We start from the raw sequence: 24,395 nt of genomic DNA, 5'->3' as shown, positions 1-24,395 counted from the left end.
AGATATTGTGTGCGTAGGCTGGGTTAGGGGCCAGAAATAAATGTCCTGCTGTCCTGCTTAGCTCCAGGGCGTGCAGGTAGACAGGAGGACCGGGCCACCTATCAGCAGTTCAAGCTTTGCCCATCATCTCTAGCTTGGTGCCAGGACTCCATTTTGGTTTGCCTGCTGCCCATCCCTGCAAGCAACTCTCTTGTAGTTTAAGCTGGCAGTACTTCTTGACTAGGTTGCTAAACTTCAGGTTTTTTTCTCTTACCTTGGAAATCTCATCCTCCTATGTAATTACTTGTATTTGTTGAGAGCAATTGCAGTAGAGAAAAGGCTTGTTAGTTTATGGGATAAGAGAGGATAAAACAGCTCTCTCAATCCTCATTCCTTTTGTATGCATTGGAAGGCTCTTGGCAGAGAGATAGCTGGATTTCCAGTGCAGCAGGGAACCATGCTGGCTTGTAGTGAAATAATTGGTAGGTACTACAGAAGATTATGTGATAAAACTTATATGCTACTTTTAAGTGGACGGGTTTTTGATAATTGCCCTAGGACCATTTATTATGTAAATAATTAGTCTTTCCAGATAAGGAGTAGGATACGATTTACATCTGAGAGATTTATGAATGCTAAAAAGGTAATACATGCACATATTGGCAGCTGTGTTCAGCACTAATTTGTATGTTTCATTTCATTCCTGAATTTTATTTCCAAAGCTTCAGACAATGCAGAATTGAGAATATGGCAGCTGAAAGCAAAGCAATTGAGAAATGTATTTGAAAAGCCTGCATATGATATCTGTTCCTTTTATAAGGAATACTTCCTTTATGACCTCCTCCTGCTTTGTATTTATCATTTCAAAGAACTTTGAGGGACTGTCTGTAGCCTGCATCTTCATGAAGCAAGTAGCCAAGGATTTAAAGTATTGTCATTGCTGGCCTGCAGCAGAAAACTGCAGGCGGTTTTAATCTCGGGGTGGGGGGGTTAAACCCAATCTTTTGTGTACAGATTAGGAGTGCAGGAGGATAGACTTAAGGGGTGTTAGTGGGAGTTTTTTCATTGGCAGCTCAGTAATAGCATCAGGCTTTGGAAAAACTTTTTTCCTCTTCTTTGTTATTTCAGTAATTACTATGTGGTGGGTAGAAATCCATAGGGTTTGTGTTCTTTTTAAGTACTACAGCAGTGACACAGGGGTGTGGGTGATAAGAAGTACTTGCTTTTATAACTTTTTTACTCCTTGGACAGCTGAGGGCCCCTAAATGCCTTCTTGGATAGTCTATCAGTGTTTCAGTCTTTGATGTCTATATTTATTTTGTCTCGGATCTGTCAGCTGCGATAATAACAAGATCCATGCTTGAGGTGGGGTAAGAAAAAAAAGAGGATTTGGCACTAGCATCACACTGACAAATCTGATATGTACCAGAGAACTGTCTGACCTACCTTGTACTGCTTGGGCAATGGAAAGGTTCCCAAACATCTCCCTGGTCAAGAAACAAAACACAGGCAAGTCCCTGCATGCTTGCTTGTGGAGGTTCTCCTGCTTTCATTTAGAAACTAGGAACTGGTTGGCTGAGTATTTGGTGATTTCTGGAACAGCTGGGGTAAAAAGGGCTTGCAATTTTTATGTATGGAAACACTGTGACTCCCTACCAGAGCTGCTGAGATGAGCGCCATAACTAACAGGATTTACTGCAGTTGGTTTGGAAGGTATTGAGTTCAGCTCAATAGTGATCAGTTTTAATGAAGACTAAAGACTTTCCAGCTCTTCATTTTGCACATAGTTCTACTCAATAGAATTCTAATGCTAAGAAATGTACCTTTTCGTGTAAATTATCTCACTTAAGATGCTTGTTTCTTTTGAAAAAGGTCTTTTTAGATATCCAGAAATATTAAGTGTAAGTGGTTTTCTGTGCCTCATAAAAATTCATTATAATATGAAAAGCTTTTTGAAAGAAACGCTTCTCCTATGCTAGTGCCATTCACGTGCTTTAAAGGATGTAAGTGCTCTTACGTGGTGGGAGTGAGGAGTATGCTTTTTAGAGCTAGAGTGGAGCTTTGGGTTTTTGTTTGCTTGTTTTTTGTTTTCTGATGAGATTTTAGTTTATTCTTCTTAATTTCACCACTTCAATCTGGCTATTACAAGGATATTCCTTTCTACTAAGATATGTTTTCTTTGCAACATCTACATGTTTCACTTGTTCTCAGCCTTGACTTTGATAGGAAGGTCGTAGGTTGAAAAATTCACAGCAGAGACTGCTCTTATATCCAATATGACACTGACGTGCTATGTTATAAGCACTTCTCTAAGCTGAGACTTTGGGTGCTGCTTCCTTCTGCTTAGCACATGGAGGAGGTAAGATCTTGTGCTGACCTTCTGAAAATCTGTGAGATAACAGTGCTCTGTTGGAAGCAAGTCCCTCTCCACATCTAAAAAGAGACAAATTAACAATAAAGCAACCAACAGCCACCCAGTAATACAGAAGGGCGTATAGATAAAGCAGCAAAGCTTCCTGTGGCTGGTGCTTCAGAAGCTTCAGAAGCTAAGCAGAAGGGACAGCGAGGTGTAGTGACCAGCAGCAAGGCAGGGCAGCTGTCCCTGGAGTGGAGAACAGGGCTGCTCTGGCGTCCCACTGAAAACCAGCAACTAGAGTGCTGCCTCCACCGGGACACACTGCATCTGTACTGCAGTGGTGTGGTCCAGAGAGCGTTCAGCTTGAGAGCTTTGTGTTGTCTTTTGGTCAGGCATGTGTTGAGTCACCTAATTTCTGTCTGTGTTTATGGCTTCTCTCTTGAGATTTTTCCACTGCCCGAATACTGGTTTATGCCAAGACAGCCTCTAAATCTGAGACTATAATAAAATATCCAAGAAGTAATTAAATTACTCTGCTGTGAGGTGATGAATCAGTGCAATTTCACTGTTGGGAGTTTGTCTTGCTTGCATTCTCTTCAAGCCGTTCAGTGGGAACCATAGGTTTTCAGTGCTAAACCTGTATTTTGAAAGCCTATTTGATATAGGCAGAACTTCATGCACGTGTGGAAGTAAATTCATGACAAGATGTTGTTTATAAAAGGTGGGGTACTCCATATTCAGGGTTCCCAACTTTTCTAAGGCTTTAAAGATCTCTGCCTGTTACACACACTGTATATGTATGTACATCTACAAAATAGGCTCGCTATATGGCACAGCTGTATAAGCAAGAATTTTTAGAGGGAGCTTAGTGCTGGGTTGTTCAGCAAATGCTCTGCGGAGCTAGAGCAGCTGCTGGGATTTAGTTTCCTTGGTATGCTCCTTTGGTTTTGAAGGCTGTCAAATATATGCATTGTCCCTTTTGCAAAGATAGCTGCAGCTTTTTGTTTAAGTAATCCTTACAGACAAGGAGTTGGAATTTAAAACTGAAATATGGTTAAATCACAGCCATGCAACGAGCAAAGCAATGTCCACTTGCTGAAGCCAAGGGCATTCTATTCTTTCTCAGAAGATTTTTCCTTTATGTGTTGCCCACCTGACGTGCAGAATCTGCTGGTGCTTTGTGTTGCTGTAGCACAGAGGAGCTTCATCAGAGCCCAGGGTTTGCTCATAATGGTATGGTTGTGCGAACTCTTACGTGAGCATGCAGCAGAAACACAGGCTTAGGGAGGAATGGAAAGACATGTGTAATTAGGCTTTAAAAACATGATCAATAATGGCTTTTACTGTTCGTGCGTTCTACACTAGATGCTTACTTCCTGCTCTCTATTTCAAACTACCAAGCCAGAAGGATAGGCTGTTTGTCTAACACCATCCAGCTGGCCCCCATATATCAGTAGGTTACTTAAATACCAGGGTACTAATGACATGTGACACCAGTGGAAAACAAGAAAGTTGAGGTCAACATTTTTGGCAAATCTTTTGTTACTATATCCTTTGTGAGAGCAGCCGATGAATGAACTGGGCTGCTGTAGCTCTTCTCCAAGGTTTTGAATTCTATAATATGTGTGGGGTCTAATCAATGCCTGGCTGTTTGGAAGTCTTTATACTATTCATGGCTTCCCTCTGTCTCCAGTTCTGGATGTTGAGGAGTTCCAGTCCATCTCCCATCCACTTCAGGTGACTCCCTCTGAACCACGTACCAGGCAAGGAGAAGCGTGTGATGGGGTGAAGGCTGGATCCTGCAGTTTGTGTTGCAATTGGGTTAAGTCTTGGTGCCTGAGACTGGTAAGGAGTGTCTCAAAACAATTGGGTGCCCAGATTCGCAGCCCTTCTGCATCACTTGTCTTCAATGCAGAGGAAGCACAAATGCAATCAGAAGGGTCTGGGCTGAAAAAATACAGGGCAGTCTTTCTTCTCATAACAGAGACAGGTTTTTCTAAAAAGTCATGCAAGTTAAAATAAATACCACAGCATATAAGCCAGCACACAGAAAAATGAATTGGTGAACTACAGCATGTGTGCAGCAGCAGCACTGCATTCCTGTCATCACGCATTCCCGAAACGTAACAGTGAGAGAAATATGATCCGAAACTGTTTTAAGAGGTGCTGTAATTAAGCCGGGATTACTATGCCAGTATAACACAACCTGATAGCATTCCAGAGTGAGACTGAAGACTTGCTTATGATAAGCTCTGAAATATTTTTCTTTTCTACATTTGAAGCTTTTTCTCGCTCACCTTTGACTTGGTGATTTTTCTCTCTGCTTTTGGCAGTTTCCCACAAGCCCCAGTCCCAGAAGTCGGAGCCAGCCCAGCTTCTCCAGTCCCACAGACCCACCGAGAGTGGCTGCCTTGTTTTGTGAGCTGGGCCACAAGCATGGACAAGTACTGGGCTTCTCTTGCATGTGTAACAGCTAGTACTGCTGAGAGGTGACAAGCTGAAAGCATTAGTGGTGGAAGTCTGAGAGCTGCCAGGAAAAGGGATCATAGGATGAATCATAGAATGGCCTGTGTTGAAAAAGACCATAGTGATCATCTAGTTTCATCACCCTCCCACGGGCAGGGTCACCAACCTCTAGACCAGGCTGCTCAGAGCCACATCAGCCTGGCCTTGAAGAGGCCAGGATATGCTGTGCTGTGAGCTTTCTGCCCGAGTATCTGCTTACAAAGGCTGAGAAGGGGTAGCAAGTACTTCCCAGAGCCAAGGACAGTTACAGACTGCTGCCAGAAAGGAGTCTCACAATAGCATCTCATTCAGAGACTGAGTTCTGCCCTGTTTCCATGCTAGTGGCACATTTGATAATACAGAGCCATGCATGAAAGTGGGGTCATTTATGCAGCCAGCTGATTTTCCCCTTCATGGACATATTAATATTAAGCCGTGCAGGTTGTATCTTTTCTCAGGGAGGTTACTGTGCAGAACTATACCTCTTAACAAAACCATATCAGTCACAGGTCATTGCCAAGGCCTATATGTTATATCTCAGCTCAGTGTTTTTCTTCAGTTCTTAATTACATATTTTCCACCTCATCTCTCATTAAGCTTTCTTCCCTCTCCTTCTTTTTACTGCTCTTCATCTCCTTGCATTACAGACTTCTTTTCTCCTCTTTATTTATTTATATATTTACTTATTCATTAATTTCTTCTCTCCCTCTCCCACTTTCTTAGGTCCTGCATTTCCTTTCCAGCATCTTGCAGCACCCTATCTCCCACTTTAAAAAGTTGGAGATTTAAAAAAAAAAAAGTTTCTATGAAGTTTAAAAGCTTACAAAGGTTTTTCCTACTTGATGTGCTGGGCCATTTCCAAGATAAGGGAGAAACTGGCTTTGAACACATAGGCTGAGGTGATGATTTTACAGGGGAGGCGTGCAGTCCTCTTAGCAAAGAGGGGCACCGCTTTCCTCCTTGTGTGTCCTATTTCATCTGTTTTGACATTTTTATGTCAGTGCTTGCTCTGGTTGAAAACTTCATGTAGTTGGTTCCCAGGCCAGTCAAGCTGATGTGCCAGCAGCAGCCCCCTATGCTATGAAGTCTGCTCCTCTGCCCTACAGAAACCTGTTTGCCAAGGGGAGGAAGAAGAAATGCTGCCCTGACTGAAACTTGAAATACCAGATTACATGAGAGCAATTACCGTGTACACACAGACAAGCACGCATGCACACGCACATGCACACACACACATATATATATAAAGTTCATACATATAGTACATATAGTACAGTACATACATATAGTATAGTGCCATATCACAGAATCATAGATTTATAGAATGGTTTGGGTTGGAAGGGACCTTTAAGATCATCTTGTTCCAACCCCCTGCTATAGGCAGGAATTCCTCTCATAGACCAGGTTGCTCACAGCCTCATCCAGCCTGGCCTTGAGTGCTTCCAGGGATGGGGCATCCTCTCTGGGCAACCTGTTCCAGTATCTTGCCACCCTCACAGTAAAGAACTTCTTCCTACTATCTAGTCTAAATCTACTCTCTTCTACTTTAAAGCCGTTTCCCCTCATTCCTGTAGGCCCCTTCAGGTACTGGAAGGCTGCTATAAGGTCCCCATGGAGCCTTCTCCAGGCTGACGAGCTCTCAGTTAGTCTCTGTAGGGGTGGTGCTCCAGCCCTTTGATCATCTTTGTGGCCCTACTCTGGACCTGCTTCAACAGCTCCATGTCCATTTTATGTTGGCGGCCACAGAACTGGACACAGTAATTCCAGGTGGGGTCTCACAAGAGCATAATAGAGGGGCAGAAATCACTTCCCTCGACCTGCTGGTCACACTTCTCTTGATGCAGCTCAGAATATGCTTAGCATAGCCCAGGATATGGTTGGCAAACATATATAATTATTAACAATTACCAACTGTAATTATTACTTTTCAACAGTGGAAAAATGAGCTTATGAAACTGAAGTTGGGACCCGTGGCTGTATAGCAGTGCATTTGTTACTGATATCCTATGCTGTTTTGGGCCCCTTGTGTCCTTTTCTTTTTGCCTTTTTCCATCAGCAAGATGGGAATAGACCTGCTTAGCACCTAGTTAGTGCTTATGAAGATCAAAAGTGATAGATATCTGGAGTAATATTTGTTTTTTCACTTTTAAGAGATAACATAGAAGCTTTTCAGAAGCTTTTCAGAAGCTAACATTTTTATTGCTTCTCCAAAAGCCCTCAGGCTCTCAATGATGAATTTTGGCTGAAGTAGCGTTGTGGTGAAAAGCTTGAACTCGTAAGAATCCTTTGTGGTGTTTTCAGTGTACCTAGGCCCCTTTTCATGAAATTTATAATGCTCAACCAGTACCTTTGGAATGGCTACTGTTATGTCACTGATTGGGAACTATTAGGCTAACAGAGAGGCGGGATGTTCATTTTTGGTTTAGTTCATTCTCTCTCTTTTTTTTTCCTCCCTGAGGTCTCTATGATCTATGGGTCTATTTAATCTAGTTTCACCTTTTTGGTAATTCAAGGAGATGGTACCTGCTGGACATCAAATACCAGTGCTGCCCAGGGAGGTGATGGAATCACCATTCCTAGAGGCATTCAAGAAAAGGGTAGATGTGGCACTGAGTGATATGTTCTAGAATTAGACAAAACTTTGCCAATATGCCACAGGCAGGAAAAAATGCAAAGTGTAAATTAAAGCAGAATTTCACAACTGTTTCAGCTAAATGGAATAAAAAGTCCCCTCCCTACCTGTTGGAACCGTCTGATTAATCAGCAATTTTGTATTTGTTGCAAACTGTGCTTATGAGTGCCATAATGTCATTCCAAACAGGAGAGTTGTTTGTAGCTGGGAACTCTTCTTTCCCTACCTTGCTCTAACATAACTCTGTATGAATCCACGCATTTATTTTCTTTTACTAAAGACAACAACAACCTACACTAATTTGAAATGTCTAACAATATAATGTTCTTTCTTTTTTTTTTTTTTTTTTCAAAAGCCCAAAAATTTTAGCTTTCAATTCATATGAAGAAAATTACTTTATTTCAGTTTGGCCATTGAAGCAAAAAAATCAGTTATACTCACAGTTCTAGCTCTTTTTCAAAGAAAACAGACAAAATTTAAACGTGGTCTTTAATTATATATTTGATTCATCCCAGTAACAAAACTCAACTTCAAACAATGCAAAAACAGGAGGAAACTTGCTCTGAATTCCTCTCTTCAAAGCAAAGAACTTTGCTTTCAGACAGCATGTCAGGAAAACTTGCAGCTGAAACCTGAAAAGATAGAGTAGAAGAAGCTTTAGCTGACCATAGTCATAATGTCTCAGGACTGAAGGGAGGCTTCCAAAATGGTTTTGAATTCATCTCCCTACATTTGAGAAGAGAAAGTGGGCTTTGTTAGATGGATTGCTTATTTCTCCCCCCCTACCTCCAACTTTAATATGAAACAAATGTGTAGTCATAGGAGCAAAACATTACTTGTTCAAAATTGTCACACAATGGAGACTCATCCTGTTAACTGTCCTAAAGCCAGCCTGACTCCTACAGTCAATGTGTAGAGGACATAAAACGTAAATTGCAAACACTGTACTGCTCTTGTGACCATTCCTGCAAGTGTACAACTGAAGTCAATTCAAAGTACTTGAATCATTCCTGTATGCTGTCACTGGTTCATCAGTGTACAGCAAATTGCTGGAAAAGCACTGGGACGTGTTTTTTCCTGATAGTTGCAGTGGGGCACAGCTCTGACTGTGTTAGAGCTGTCCCTCGCTCTCTTACTTGTTCAACTAGCCCTAAAACTAGACTCATGTTTTTAGTTTAGAATAATTACACAGAAAGATAGTGTCAGGATCACTGTGGTCTTGTCACTCCTCCAACCCTGCTTTGTTCTGTCTTTCTACTTCTTGACCTCATTTTTCCTCCTCATTGCTTATTCCTATTTGTCTCATTCCTCATATAATGCATCTTTTTCCATGTCTTTTTTAATGGAACAGAATGATATCTAGGGCTGTGTCTAGACTAGAAGAAAGGTTGAGTTTAGTTCAGATGTAGGTTGAAGTCAGCTGGCCAGGTAAAGGCTGCCTTCAGCCACTTCTTCTACAGCGTAAACATCATTTGCTCAACTTTCAGACAGTGGAAGGGGAGTTCATGCTCCTGGGTAGGATTTCATTTTGTTTTACATCCAGTGAAATGGGTAGGTTTGGGGGGGTTGACATAGTTTGTGCTAACCGACCTATCCAGATCTGTCTTGGATTAGAAAAGTTGAGCGATTCTAGAACTTCTCTTTAGTTTTTTTTTGGGTTTGAGGATGAAAATGTTCTATTATAAGCCTTGCGTAGGTTGATGAGTAAATTGCTAGATGAGTAAGTTGCACGATGGAAAATATCTTATATTTTCATTAGTGGTGCTCTGGGCCAGTTTTTTTGCTCATCTTACTTCTTCGCGTTTCTCCCAGTATACAGACATCAATGGAAATACGTAGCTCTCCCTGGTTTTTCACACTGTTGGAAGGAAATGAAAATGAATGAACAAGGACCCAATTTGTATTTGATTTCTTGACAGGTTTCATTCACATCATTTTGATACCATATGGACAGGGTGGCAGCAAATGGAACCTTGAATGACTCTTTGGTGTGTTGTCTGTCCAGAGGCTGAGCAGGGCCCGCTTAGGTGAGGATGGGGAATGAACTCAAGGCTTCATGTCCACGGCCCTGATGGGAGCGTGTTTCCAGGCCTGTTCACTTTGATGTCCTAGTCACTCGCTGTCATCTTTCCCATATTGTGACACTACTGAAAGCTTTCAATTGCTGTCCAAATTACAGACCTCTGATTTTTCCATGCTTTTAGAAATGAGACTAAACCCTGTGGGAAGGAGCGTTCATTAATTATATTTTAAAAATAATACTAAGAAGTAAGCACAAGTGATTTATTAGCTGAGCTTAGGCAGCATCTTAATAGCCCTGTGTCATAGTTTCCTTCACAGGTAACATTGTGGCATCACCTGACTCCAAGCGCACCCAAGGAACCGAGTCCCTCAGTGCAGTTTTGGTCCCCAAACCCCTCCATGCAGGCCACTGCTTCAACATGGCAGCAGGCATATGCACCAGCGGGGTGAGATGCGGGAGCCACGCACATCCTCGTGGCTCCAGTTTCCAAACGCCCTGCTGTGGCCCACCTCGGGCAAGCTGTGGGAGTCCTCCACCGGGCTCTGAGGAGGAAAGGAGCGCCTGGAGTATGCTGGGACGCACGGGGAAAGCCCCGCCGCCTGCTCGCTCTCCCCCAGGTGTGCTCCGGCCGGGCAATGGGCACGGGAGCGGTGCCGCCCTGTCCCTGCCGCCCCTCGTAGAGTGCCTAGGGCTGGCGAGAGGGAAGAGGAGGGCGGCAGGGAGGGAGTCGGGCCACCCGCAGCGCACGGGGCTTTGTATGTAAATGCCCGCGCGCTGCTAGCGGAGCCCGGCGGGACCAGCGCACCGGGCCGGGGCTGCCATGAGCAGGGACGGCGGCGCGGCTAGCGGCCCCCCCGGGGGCATCGCCCCCCGCTCCTAGCGCGGGGCTGGCAGCCGTAGAGTCCAGGGCGGCGGTGAGGGGGGCCGCCGCCGCCACGGCAGGGGGAGGCCGCGGGCCACTGCCGGCCGCCGGGGCCTGAGGAACGGCGGGGGGGGTCGCGGTGCTTCCGCCGGCCCCGCGGCCGGGCGAGGCGCTCGCTCCTCCTTTCCCTCCTCCTGCTCTTTCCCCTCCTCCTCCTCCTCCTCCTCCTCCCGCCGTGCCGGGAGCCGCCGCCGCCTCTCCCAGCGCCGGGCGCGCTGCGATTCGGGTCACAACCGGCGGCCGTGGGGTTTTCCTCGTTTGTTTGGGTCTTTTGTGTGGCGGCTCACAGTTGGCTAAGCACGGCTAGGCTGAATCGGGCTATTGTTTGGGATCCCGGAGCGTTCACGCTGCAGATCTCCCCCCTCCCCTTTTTTTCCTTTTTTTTTTTTTTTTTTTTTTTTTTTTTTTCCTGAGAAGCCACATAATGTGCCTTTCCTCCTCACGAATCTGGAAGCTGTAAGCCGGACTGATTGCAAATGAAGTGTAATGCATTGTGGGACGTGTGTAAAATTGGATCATTCGAGGGGGAGAGGGAAAAAAAGAGCGGCCGGGCCGTGCCGCCCGCGCCCTAGAGCAGGCAGCGGCACCATGGGCGCAGGCTGCGCCCCGGCGGCGCCGGCGCTGGGCTGACGGGAGCGCCGCGAGGCCCGGCCCGTGCTGCGCTGCTGCGGGGGCACCGCTCGGGCATCCTCAGCATGAAGAAGACGCGGAGCACGACCTTGCGGCGGGCCTGGCCTAGCTCCGACTTCTCCGACCGGGCCTCCGACCGCATGCGGTCCCGCAGCGAGAAGGACTACCGGCTGCACAAACACTTCCCGCCGGCTTTCATCTCGCAGGCGTCGCGGGGCTACATGACATCAGGTTGGTAGCACCGCCGGCGGGGCTGCGGGCTGCGGGCGTGCGGCTGCGGGGAGCATAACTTGCTATGAATAATGCAAAAAAAAAAAAAAAAAAAAAATAGCGTACATCCACCATTTTGTACCTCGGCAAGATTCACGGCAAGGCCCTCGCAATATGGTGTTTAAAATCTATTAGCGGAGTGAAATAAGGCGGGGGGGAACGGTCACGTCTCAGCGCCGCGGAAGGGCAGGCGGAGAGGAGCGGGCGCGCAGAGCGTGGAGCCCTTTGCTCCTTTTGTGCTGGGAGCATGTGCTGGGAATCTGCTGCTGCACGTTATGCTTGTAATGCAGCTGGCCCCGCTGTAAACCAGCGCTCCGCCGCGTTTGTCTGTCTGCGAGGGAAAAAGGGTCACCTGCCGTGGCCAGCCTGCCCCTCGTATGGACATAGGACCGTGAAGGTTGGAAGAGACCTCTGAGATAATCAGGTCCAACCGTCCTCTAGCACCTTGCCAGGCTCCGGCTGCATGTTTCTGCTCTGGTGCAAATGACTGTAAACACGTTAACATTTGGTGTCGGAGGTGCAGAATGGGAGCAGAGCCGAGTATGCGGGCAGTGCACACGTGCACCTATGTTCCTCAGGCCGTCACCATCAGGGGAAGCCTTAGGGAAATAGTGGGCACTGCACCAATGTGTTTGTGCGTGGGGAAGGGAGAGCACACACCAAACAAAAACCAGCATGGGGAAAGGCGGGCATCGGGAGAGGCTTTGCTTCGGCTAGAGTGCTGCTGCAATGTCAGAAAGCCTCCGTAATGTTAATGGAAGCTGCTTCATCCCGAAAAGCATCCGCATGGGCTCGGGGATTCAGACATTTCATAAACAGCAGAAAGAAGACTTGGGAAAATGCTGATGGGGAGGGGGTCGGGGGCAGAAAATCCTGGAAACCTCCTTTGTTGTTCTGCTGCCTGCTTATTGTGATGCTCGGACATAACGTTTCATTCCCACTGCATCAAATCCTAGTTTATCATGAAGGCTTGTTTTCCCTCTAAGGCTCGATTTAGGTTGAGTAGGCGGATTCCTTTAAAGGAGAAAAGAGGGAGAGGGAGAAAATGAAGGTATTTTTCATGCATTACTGAAAACATTTCCAATCCCCCCCCCCCCCCCCCCCGCCGATTACTGTTGCAAAGGTTGAGCTAAAGATTGTGGCTGTCAGTTACACACTTGCTTTGCTCTCTCTGTCTCTAATAAACATCTCTCTTTGGTTCTCATGGTTTGAAAATGCTGTGTGACCGCTCTTTCATTAACCTCCAGGCAGAAGGGGAAGAACATGCATTTCACTGCAAAATCTGCCCATGTGAGAATACTGTGCCATTTTGGCAGTAGCCCTTCTGATTTTTTTCCCTCTTTCCTGGGAAGCCACAGATTGAGAGGAAATGACAAGTGTAATTTATTCCTGAGCAGCTGAAGAAAAAGAGAGCGGTTGTTGGGAGGGGGTGTTTGTTGTGTTGGCGCTGCAGGTTCTGCAGGCAGCTGGAGAGCCAAACCTGAGTGTGTGGCGAAGATTTTTGTTGTTCTTCATGGATGTGCTCACATTCCTGATGCAGAGATACGGAGCTGTGTTGGTCCTGCGTAACTCAGTACTTCAAGGCTGGAAACCCATTTTTAAAAGAGAAGGCACTCACTTGTGCCAAGTGGTGTGGGTTTTGCTTGTTTTTAATTCTTCAGGGAAACACTTTGGCTCTGTAAAAGCTTTATCTTGGCAAGGTTGCCTCAATCCACGTAGGTGTTCGAGCACGAGCGATCCTTAGAATGAGATGTGTCACCCAGCTTTCTCTGGACTGTGTTTTTAGGGGCCTATGGGTATGAAATCCACTCTAAAATGAATCTCTGGACCCCCTGAGTACTGTGTTTATCCAGCACGTTGATTTAAACTGCAACAATTGAAGAAGGATGAATGTCACATTTAGTTTGAGCAATCTGCTCAAGTTGTTGGAGGAATGCTATGTTGAAAATTGAAGTCAGAAATGTTTTAGGAAGAACCTGATTGGCTTCTAGCTGGAAATGCAATTGTTCTCTGTTGATGGATGGTTTCCACATTCATTTATTTTTAAAGAATCGTAGTCCATTGCCTTGACAAATATTAGTTTTGTGAGGAATGGCCACTGTATCTAAACACATCTCACTATTTGAAGCACAGGGGCTCTTCAGAGGGCTGCATTCTGTTTATCCAAGCATTTAACCTCATCACCATTAGTATTGCTGTGGTTCTCTTTTAATTAGATACTGCATTGTTTGAGGTGGGGGTGGAGGGTGGGAAAGAAGCTAGAAGCCTTGGGTTTTTGCCTCAGTTACTCTGGGTAGGAAAACAGTAAAAAAGGACTTTTAATAAGATGCTAAGAAGCTGAAAACACTACTATTCAAGTGTGTTTGAGCAGGGCATGGGGAACTTATAGATACATTTCTTTCAGCAGCACTGAAATACTGAGCAGTGGTTTTACAGCCAATGCTTTTCTGGGGGAGGAAGAGCAGTCTCTATAGAGAGCCTTGTTCATAGGGTAAGTGTAGACCTCACGCTGGAGTGGTGAAGCACACCTGGCTTTAAGCAGCATTTTCAGCAAAGCTAAGTAAGGACCAGTTTGATGCTTATTTGACAAGAAGCAGCACTGCTGGCTAGCAGTCATGTTTTCAATACTTTAGGAACAAACTGCCCATAATTACAGAAAATTACTGCGGATGCCATTGCAGTTCGTGTGAAATTTAGAGATTGCTTGACAGATCAAGGCAGATGGAAATAAGGAGAGGGAAAAGAAAAAGGCATGGAATTTAGAAAATCACACATTTTTACTGCTGAATAATCTCTTGATACGTGCTATTAAATGTGCTGTACTCCAGGGTTCCTTTAGGCCTCCTAGCAACCGCGAGGTTCAAAGGCCATGCGAGGAGTTCATTGTTCATGCTGAATATTAATTTCCCAGCGGATGGCTGACTTGGGAAAAAAACCACCAGAAAAGAAAACTACAACAACGTAGAGCTTTGACCTTGCGTGAAAAGAGATGTTGAAAAGTTTGAATCCAATCAACGTTGCTGAAAAAGGGGAAATATACTTGATGGTTTTGATGGATTGTTACTTAATTGAAGGGGAAAGAAAGGAGTCATATAAAACTGCCAAGCAGAATAAAACTTGATGAAATTCAGGAATGAGAGCTCCAAGAAGTCACATGAAATAACAGGCGTTTAACTTGAAATGTCAAATACTTTTTCTTTTTTTTCCCCCTCCTAAATAAAGAAGGGAAATCCTGGTTTTTCTTGTGGCGGAGAGATGAGCTACGTACTGTGGTTAACCCAGCTGTAAAACGTTACCAGACGTTGAGAGTGCTCTGAAAAGAAATCCTTTTTTCCTGCAGCCTTTCCTGAGCTGTTGGAGCTGAAGGCCTCGGTGGTGGAGGCAGTGTGTCAGATTGGGCTGGGGGTGGTGTAGGGTAGCAGCCTTGAAGGAACGTCTGGAGAACTCTCTGCAGTGGTAAAAACTAATGCCAGAGCTTGCTTATTTGAAGGCTGCCTTCTGAAAAGTTTGCAGTGACTTTATTGTTCTTTGCTGTAAAACTTCCTTGCAGGTATTTCAGTGCTCTGAAGCTGAGCAGTGGAATTCAGTCTCCTACAGTTAGTGGAGCTTGGTTAGCAAGCTGAATCAGAAGAGACAGACAAGAAATATCTAATCCTGGGAAGTCTACTGATGTTGTCTGCATGCAGGCTATGATTTGTAGGAGGAAAAGATAGCCTGCTTCAAGGATGTTTGTTGAAAAGTCTAGGGCCACCTCTACAGCCTTCTTGAAGAAAATCAAGGGTTTGAGGAGTGAAATTTGAGCAAGTTTGAGAATCATGAATCAATTCTTTTCCTAAGCTTCAACTCCTGACTCTAATAAAAATTAATCTTTAGAGATAACGATGCATGATCTGAAGAAGGCAGTGTAATGTAATTGGGAAATGACAGGTATACACAAAGCCTTGGACCTTTTTCAGTTCTCCTGTTGCTTAATTCAATTATCTAAGACAGGATGTTCTAACTTGAATACAGCTGTATTGTAATTAATATTTAATGGAATAATCAGTATTGCATCACCTTTTTCTCTCTGTGTAGCATTAAGAAACACCTTCTAACTAGTCTGCTTACCAATAACGTGATGTCTTTTCCTTCCTAGATTCTGAATAGTTTAGTTTTAGGCCAGACTCACTCCTAGAACAGTAAAAGCAAAAGAGCAGGTGGATGCCAGGGACCAGAGAGAGCTGTTGCCCCTTGGCACTTGCTCTGCCTCACTTGCTCCAGCCTTTGCTGAGCAGCCCAACCTGGGTGGCTTAAGCTTGTTTTAATGGCTTAGGAAATTGCTTCTGGGCTGCCTGTGCCTTCAGTTTGTTTTGGTCCCTGGGGCATCTGCTTACCTTGAGAGAGAAGCAGGAACTTTCACTGAGCCTGGTGTGGAGGAAGGAGGGTCTAGCTGTCCTGTCTTCAGACCGCAAACTTTGCCTAAGTTCATGGACCAGCCTTTTCTGCACAATTTCTGGCTTGTTTTTTCCTCTTGGTTTCTTTACAAAGAGAATATGAAACACAGTCTTCTCTGATACCCTTTGTGAATTTCAGTGTTGTGGTTGCTCGTGCAGTTTTAACTCCAGTGTTAACTCTGCAGTCCTGGTCCTTTCTGACCAGGCCCCGAGATGTTTCTGAATATCCATGACACTTCACCCTCACACCAAGCTATGGACAGTTTCCTTTGTCTTAATTGTGCTTTCTCCCAGCTGAGTGAACTGCATTGGAGTATATGTCTTTCGTGTCCGCTGTGACCTACAAGCAAGGGGATCCAGGGCTTTTTATTTTGAGGCAGTGCAAGTTAAATCTATGAGGAATGACTGTTAGAAAGAAACAGAAGTCTGTGTGTGTGTCTATCTCACCTAGACCTGCTCAGGTTTCCATCTCACTTCAAAGCACTCCTCCCTGCTGGGCTAAGTTTCAGGTTATTTTTCTTTCCCAGCCTCCCTCACTGCTACTGGGAGCCCGTTTGCATTCTCAGGCTCTGCATTGTCTTTGCTCAGTCGCTTGCACCTTGGGCCAGGTCAGGGTGCGCAAAGGGGACCGGGATCAGATCACCAAAGGGTGTTTGCACAGAGGTGGCATCCTGTTCTGAATCAGAATACGTTTCCAGGTGTGTTTTCCAATGGTCGTGTGATTGAAGTAACTTCTTGTATGCACATTAGACATTGTGATAGCTATTGAAGGTACAGGAGGCTCCTCTTTCAAGGACAGACAAGTGCTCAGAACAGACACGATACTGATTTATCGCAAATAGTTCCCGAGCTGTCACAGGTGCAGAAGCTACACTCTGCCTTTGCCAGCAAGTTTTGATAAGCCTGAAGGGTGTTGAGTGTCTGGCCATTTTGGAATGGAATTACAGCTGCATCTTTGCAAATTGTGTTACGTGTTGGAGGCGGCTGAAATGTGAGGATTTTGCCGGTTACCTGGGTTTAGGCCAGTGACTGTATCAGTTGTGGGCAATAAGCCTTTGCTTGTAGGTAGAAGAGTGAACTGCCATCTTTGCAAAGTTCTTCACACGATTAAAAGAGAGATAAGTAAATCAGGCAGGAAGAATGAAAGAATAATATTTTGCCAAGCGCACTGTGGAAGTCCTCCAAAAATTGGGGTTTCTCCCAGTGTTCTCGGGAGGTTCTTTAGGGTGACAACTGTTTTGTAATCCATTGCAGGTTGTAGGATGTTTCTGTGTATAGCACTAAAGTTGAGTCAGCTTCCTGTCATCTAAACTGTGGGCCATGACGTCTAACCTGTAATTGAAAAAAGAAAGACTGGAAAAAATGTTCAGGTACAACCTATTTGCGGCTCCTCCTGAGCCTGCTTTTACCTCGCTGCAAAAGGCCAAGCAATATTAAAGTCAGAAGAAAAAATGCTGATTTAGATCTAGTGTAAGAATTGGTAAATAATCTTTTTTTTTTTTTTTTTTTTTTTTTTAAATGGTCAGGCTGCTGTTACGCTATCAAAGCTGGCTACATTCAGTGGAGGAAATTTAAACCTCAGCCAGGAAATAAGGGATGCCCTTTGTAAGGAGTATCTAAGAAATATTTGATGCAATTCAGTCTAACCATTGGGTTTTATTTGCACTAGAAAAAAGGCATAGGAGTGGTAGCAGTTGAAACTGAGATGTGAAACAATTAAAATCTTCCCTAAAAGCCTCAGGAGGCTGCACACTTCTGTACCTTTCCTAGCAAGAATTTTTGGTACTAAGGCCAATGGCAGTATGATCAGTCCTAGATACGGATAATGCTTGAATGCTGAAGCTGCAAAATTCTCCCAAACCAGCATCTATTTCTCCCGATTGCTGCCTGTAGATATGAGGGTGTAGTTAAAGTGGCTTATAGCTCCTGGCTTGCCCTTTCTTGCGCTTTTATTGAAGTGGCTACTCTACCAATGCTGTTTTGTCTTGCTCAGCACAGAGGTGCTAGAATAGTTAAAAATGCACAACTTAGTAGAAACTTCAAATTGGAGTGCTTAACAAAGATATCTTAACTGTTTTATTTGTTCGGGTGGGATTTGAAAACAGAATGCAAAAGAGGAAGGTGATAGGTAACAAGGTGATAGGCAGCAAATGAAAATATTCTTTGGGGAATTAGACCTAGTAGCAGACCTAGGCTTTGGAAGGTAGAGATGGCTGAGTGTGGGTGTGTTGCATGTGGAATTAAGGTTTTGTGAACAAGAATAAATGAGTAGTTGATCCCATTTATGCTGTTTCCCTTTAATGAAAATATCAAGAAGAGAGTCGTGAGAATCAGCTTTGAAGTCCGACATTACGGACAGAGACAAAATGAAACTTGTGCTGATTTCTGTCTCAGTGATCCATTGGAGGTATTGGTAGCTAGGCAGTACATTGCATGTTTTAGCTTTCAACTGAAGGTGCTTTGAAACAGTTAAGCAGTAACTGCTGCTAAACATCTGCTTAAAAGTTGTTCGGATAACTTGGAAGAGCTTTAGCCCTTGCCCTCCCTAATGTTTTACTGTCAGATTTATTCTGAAAGGGTGAAAGTGCATATCTACCAGAGTAGAACTGATTCCTTGGCACTAACCATCATGTTTTGAAGCTCAATGATGATTACTGTTGCAGTTTGACCACGATGCCAGAACTGAAGCACTATGAGAACCTGTTCTTCAGTGTGGGTACTGTCCTTACGTCTGTAGAGCACCTCTTACTCTTGTATGTGGATTATGGATTAGAAACATACACTTAGTGGTCTCAAAGCAGCCCTTTCTGCCACCGTTTTCTTTCTCAATTGCATCACTTAAGGGAAAAATTGAATGGCCCTTTGTAGTGAATTTAACCTCACTGTTTTGAAGCAGAGAGTATAATAGACAATTCAGAAATACTTAATGTGGCTTGGAAAAGGCAAAGTTCAGTAAGAAAGCTTAGTTCATCATAACACAGGAAGCAGCACTGGGAGAACCCAGATTACATAAACTACTTTTCGTGCCCGTTTGTGTTCTTTTAATTTCCTCCATAATTTCCTATGAATTTCCTGTTGATGACCTGTGACCTGGTTCCAGAGGATGAACTTCTGACCATACGCGATAAGGCGTTAGGTGCCATAAATGGGGCTTCTTATCTTATAGGCAAGGGAAGATGGTGGACTAAATTTCAGCATGGAGCCCAAAGGGACCTTCAGCCTCTTATGTTAACTTCAAGGTAGGGTAACAAACACAAGGACTGGATCTTAACGCTGGAGTGCAGCCTGGCTTTTCTCCTGACTGTACTCACAAAACACAGCTTTATCAGTGAAATCTTGAAATCATGTTTGCATGGGATCTCTGCATTAGAGTGGATCTAATTGGAATGTTTTCAGCAAAAAATCCCCATGCAGAGTTCAAAAAATATTTTTTCTTCATTTTTCCATCCGCTGCTGTGGTAAAGTTTCAGTGTTTGAACAACTTGATAGGACTTCTCTGGAAAGAAAGATGTAACCATCTCAAAATAAGATGTTTTTTTCATACTTTGTTTTTACTAAAGATACTGTACATTTTCCTTTGTGTCGATCTTAGATTCAGTTTGTGGAATTACGATAGAATAGAATATAATAGAGTACAGTAGATTAGCATGGCTCAGTAGGAAGGGGACTACAGAGATAACCGAGTCCAAATGCCTGCCCAGGGCTAATCAAAAGTTAAGGCATATTTAATGAGGGCATGATCCATTTAATTCTGCATTTATTTGCAGAAATATTCCTCAGTAACTATGACTGTGAAACTAGCGTGTCTCTTGGAAACCTCAGATTATAAGCATGATATATTATATATAATATATAAGCATGTTTGTAATTACCATTTATCACAAAACAGTGCATTGCTTATTTTAAAAACGTGTACAATAACTTTTCTTGAGATACACAGTCTGCTATGTTGCCCTATCCAGCACAGTAAGAGATTGGTTATGCAAGCTTACTTATTGCTTTTTATGTGTTGCTAAATATTACGTGTTGTGGAAGTGGTCTCTGTACATCCTTCCTAATTGTCATACACTGGAATGTATGCTAAGTCCACAGGGGTCCAGTTCTGTCTGTCATGGGAGAGTGCACAAAATCTTTGCTCAGGCAGGAAACTTTGCTGTACTTTTTGCTGCCGCTCCTCCCTGGACAGCGCATATACCTGTCTCTCTTGCATGTATCCTTTGCCTTCATCAGGGAATCGTAAAGGCTGAGGTGGGAATAGCTGTAACTGCTGAGTGATGCTCCCTTTTAATTGAAATTTGCCTTTGAATAAGGGTCATAGATGAGAGAGGTGGGGAAAGTGGGACAGGCTAACCAGAAACAAGGGCGGATATGATGGCAGTGAACAAAAATAATCATTGTCAGTGCATTTCTGTTGTGCTAGAGCAGTCTTGAGTCCCGTGTTGTGGCCACGAGAAGTAGGTTTCCTCAGCTCACCTCTAGATTTCAGTGTAAGTCATTTAGCTAACTGGATTTAAATTAGAACTATTGCTCCTTCACTTGAGTGTCTCTGAGCTCATTTCAAAGGCTAATAATTGATCTGAGTCTTTTCTGCCTATCAGATAATAACCTCATTTAGTATCTGTCCTGTTGTTGATTGTTCCGAGGATGCAATGCAACAATACAGTGCACTCAGGTTTGCATGATTATCTCTTTTCATCCTAGCAGTTTTCCCATCTTTTATGTCTCCCAGAAACATATGAAAGTAAATTGAAGTGTTTCACTGTAGCATGCCTTTAAATGTTATAAAGGTGAGTTTAAAAAATTGAGGGAAAAAAGCTTTACCTTCTTGTGTCGTTGTAATTCATTCACTAGCTAATGGGGCAGTTGAATAGGATAGTATATTTCAAACAGTACTAAAGCATACAAATTGATGTTGGCTGTTAGATTCTACTCATGGGTTGGTGTCAAACCAAGGTCTGTAAACACTGAGGCAAAACTGTCTACTGCAGTGGCCCTTAGGAGCTGTCATTTATCTCTAGTAGAAAACCCAGCTTTTCAGATTGGAGTATTTGACCTGGATATTGTATTTCTAAGTAAATGTGTTATGTGTTCATTGTGCATAGCGTTAGGAAGGCTACATCATGGGGACCAGCAGCAAGAAAAAAACCTGAAACCACCTGGGAGTGTGTTGCTGTACAGTGATGTTTTTTGAAGCAAAGTGCAGGGGCTGGAAGGAACATGGAAAGTACAATGAGGCTGTCTAGTTAGAAGAGTTAGGCAAGAGGAATGGTGTGAAAACTGGTGTTTCTGTGCTGACATAGCAAAGAAGTGTTAATGTTTTAATCACAGGTGAGAACCTGAGAGTGTCTGTACCAGGTAAGACCAATGTCTGTCTCGCTCTCTGTGCTGTGTCCTAGTATGACCATGAACAGGTGCCCAGGAAGGGGGAAGAAGAAAGCAATATGGTACTTCCCCTACATGCTTCCCTGTCTCCTGCTGTTTCAGGCAGTGCAGTTTGCTTGGTAATCCTCACAGGTTTCTCTCCCAGGTACATGTGGAAAATTTAGGGCAGTGGCAAATGCTTACCTAATGTATGAGGAGCTGCCCTGTGACAGCCCTAAGTTTTGTGCATCATCAGTGTAATTCTTGCATTGGGCCTCCTCCTGCCCTGCTTTGCAGTATTTCTACAAGTGAGGAATGTGTGCACTTGTGAAGAAGGCTTAGAGGTTTTTGGAAGTGAACAACAACATATTGGCCACTAGCCTGGGAGGCAACATCAGTCCTCTTTCTCCAGATACAACACACATGAACTCCAGAGTCCCTGAAACTGGAATATTAATAATGTGCACGTCATCACGCATTCCCTTTTTACGTAAGATAGGCTGTGAGGTCATGAAAGGAGCATTTCTTCATGATTTCTGTGATTCCACTTATTCCTGCTTTCAATTAGTTTTATTCTCTTAGTTCCCTTCCCTTCCCCTCTTGAGTTCTGAGCATCGTGAGCCGTCTCATCTCAAAGGTGACACATGCCTAGATGAAAGGCTTGCATTAAGCAGAAGCTTCTTGTTACATCAACTCTTGACATTCTGAAAATGTCAACTCTTAATTTACATTGCAAGTAGGATCTGGTGCCAAGACATTAGCAGTTTCCAAGTCTTCCACTTATTAATCAGGCAGAACTGCTGTTGTCCTGAGAAAGTACTGCAGAATTGGATCCAAAAGTTTCATGTCTCTGAGGTATCCCTTTTCCTTGTTTTGGAGTTCCTGGATGTCTCCTGAGATAATCTTAGGTGAGAAGCGTTTGTTCAGCTATAGGTGAAGACCATAACTTTTCCACTATGACTTCCTGAGGTTGTGACACGTCGGATGTCTCAGTAAAAGCACTGATTTTCACAAAACATGAACATTCAGCATCTTTGAAGGCTGGCAAATGGAACTGTGCAGGTTTTAAAATCCACTTACCTGGTTTTGCATCTGGGCCTGAACTGACCCTGTATGCTTGTCAATTAAGCTATCTTTGAAAATGGTCCCAATGTGTTGAGTTTTTCAGTTGCCACCATCTCTCTACAGAGGTGCTAAGACAGTGATCTTGTGTGTACATCAAATTTGTATCTCTAAGCCCCATTAACTCACAGACCTGCATCACTAAAATGTGTTTTCCGAAATAGATTTTGGGTGTGTAATGCAGATGAGGCTGGTGGTGATGACAGTGACTCTTCCCTTTCTCATAGTGAGCTGCTGTACATGTGCCATGGGCCTTCATGGAACAGGTAAAAGTTAACATGTTTGTGTGAACATTTGTATGCATCTAAACACACTAGAGCACACAGCATAAATGGCATTTATGTAGGTTATAAATCATTTTACCTTATACTGTCTTTTATCTCCAAAATTCTGCTGAATTTTTATCTTACTTGTTAGGGTAGCATCAGTATATGTTTGTTTCACATGTTTTGTGTGGGGAGACTGTATTGTATACCAACCTGAGTGTATTCTGTTTATGCTTGGCCTACATCTGCAGGGGTTTAATTTAGATGTGCATGCTGTTAGTAATTGTAAGTGATGTTGTAGACATTTTTCCTGGTAAGACTGAAATATAAACACTGGAAAAACAACGCAAATGGTAGAAAATAAATAGAATGCAGAATGGTAGAAGTGTTAGAAAAATGGTAAATTTTTAGGAAATGATTCCAAAAAAAAAATATTAAGAATTCAGTCTTAGAATCTTAGGAGGGGAAGGTGAGGGCTCTGGGCACTTACGTCAAAAACATATAGGTTAGGAAAGGGGAAAACTGCAGCTTCAGGTGGCTATTGCTGAGTATTGTCGGCAACCAAAACATGCTATGATGTGATATCATAGAGTTTACCATTCTCTCCTGTGATGCTAGGCTGTTGTTTGCCATCATATCAGTGTGATCATCTCTCCCCTTGATTTTACTAATAATTTGAAGGGCAGGGAGTTGGACAGAAGGGTGATAATTATGTGAAACAAGAATGCTTCTAAGTTTGGAAGTGGGCAGTAAACTGGTATTGAAAGGGTGATTTACTCTGAGTGGAGGCTGCAGGGTTACCCTCAAGCAATTACTCACGAGTAGCTATGAAAGGGAAGAAAACCAGGAAGTTTTTGTGAACTGTGAGACTTCTGAAGCTTAGTTTCCTGTGGCTTTCTTTCATAAAACTTTTCTCCCATGTGGGTGCTCTGATGTCTTCTTATGTGGCTGAGCTTTGGCTTTAGTCTTTTCCTGAGAAGATCTTGTGATGGGTCACGTTAAGTTGTGGTGAGGTGAGACCTCTGAGATTACCCCTCTGTCAAATTTGCTTGATATTACTGAAAAAAAGTGCTGTGCTAGGTTACACTCAAAGCATTTTGTTATGAGCAAAAGGTTAATCTGGTTAATCCCAATTTCAGAGTTCTTCAGGAACCAGCTGTTTAAGACTCTTCATCAGTGGAATTAGCTGAATGACTTGTAGAGGCCTGTAGGCTTTGGTCTATATGGCAAAGTATAACTGCTCTGTTGTTACATTGAACAACAGAATCACAGAAAATCCTGAGCTGGGAAGCAACCAAAAGGATCATTGAATCCAACTCCTGGCGCCACACAGACTGCCCAAAATTCAAGCCCTACGTCAGAGAGCACTGTCCAAATTCTCCTTGATCTCCAGCAGCTTGGGGCCATGACTGCTGCCATGGGCAGCATTTCCATGCCCATTGTCCTCTGGTGAAGAACTTCTTCCTAATGCCCACTCAACCCTTTCCTGATGCAGCTCCATGCTGTTCTTTTGGGTTCTGTCAGTGTCCCCTGTGAGGAGCTGCAGGTCGCAGCCTCGTTTGCTCTGGGCTGAACAAACTGAGGGGCCTCAGCTGCTCTTCACACATCTTGCCCTTCAAACATCTTTGTAGCCCTCTTTTGGATGCCTCCTAGTATTAGTTTTGTGTCCTTATGCTAAATGAATATAGGCACAAAAAAAGGTGAAACATTCATCAGAATTTTACAAGTCTGAAACAAACTGTACGAAGTGCTGCGTTAGCAAGTGTTTATATAAAACGCTGCCGTGTTACATTGAACAATTATACTTCTCTTATCTCAGGCACTTATCGCTCGCTAAAGCCAAGTGGCTTGCAGGTTGGAGTTGCTCAGTATTTTTGAAGTCATTGTGGTAATGAA

At 43.8% G+C, this 24,395-nt stretch overlaps 1 protein-coding gene across 4 annotated transcripts in view; it reads left to right on the top strand.

Moving 5' to 3' along the window:
- Nucleotides 1-24,395, top strand: part of STOX2 (storkhead box 2) — a 128,100-nt gene that overhangs the window by 52,267 nt on the left and 51,438 nt on the right. The window contains exon 1 of one of the 4 annotated variants that reach the window (XM_042871392.1): nucleotides 11,098-11,278. The exons of the other annotated variants lie outside the window; for them this stretch is intronic. Within the exon in view, the coding sequence (XP_042727326.1) occupies nucleotides 11,113-11,278 (166 nt within the window). The 5' untranslated portion in view covers nucleotides 11,098-11,112. Of the gene's footprint in view, nucleotides 1-11,097; nucleotides 11,279-24,395 lie in introns of those variants that run through there. 4 annotated transcript variants of the gene reach the window in all.

This window comes from Lagopus leucura, unplaced genomic scaffold (assembly GCF_019238085.1).
Source record: "Lagopus leucura isolate 7727_CA_CO unplaced genomic scaffold, USGS_WTPT01 Super-Scaffold_100004, whole genome shotgun sequence".
Lineage (NCBI taxonomy): Eukaryota > Metazoa > Chordata > Aves > Galliformes > Phasianidae > Lagopus > Lagopus leucura.
The sequence above is the reverse complement of the archived record's forward strand: the minus strand, read 5'-3'. Positions and strand labels throughout refer to the sequence as shown.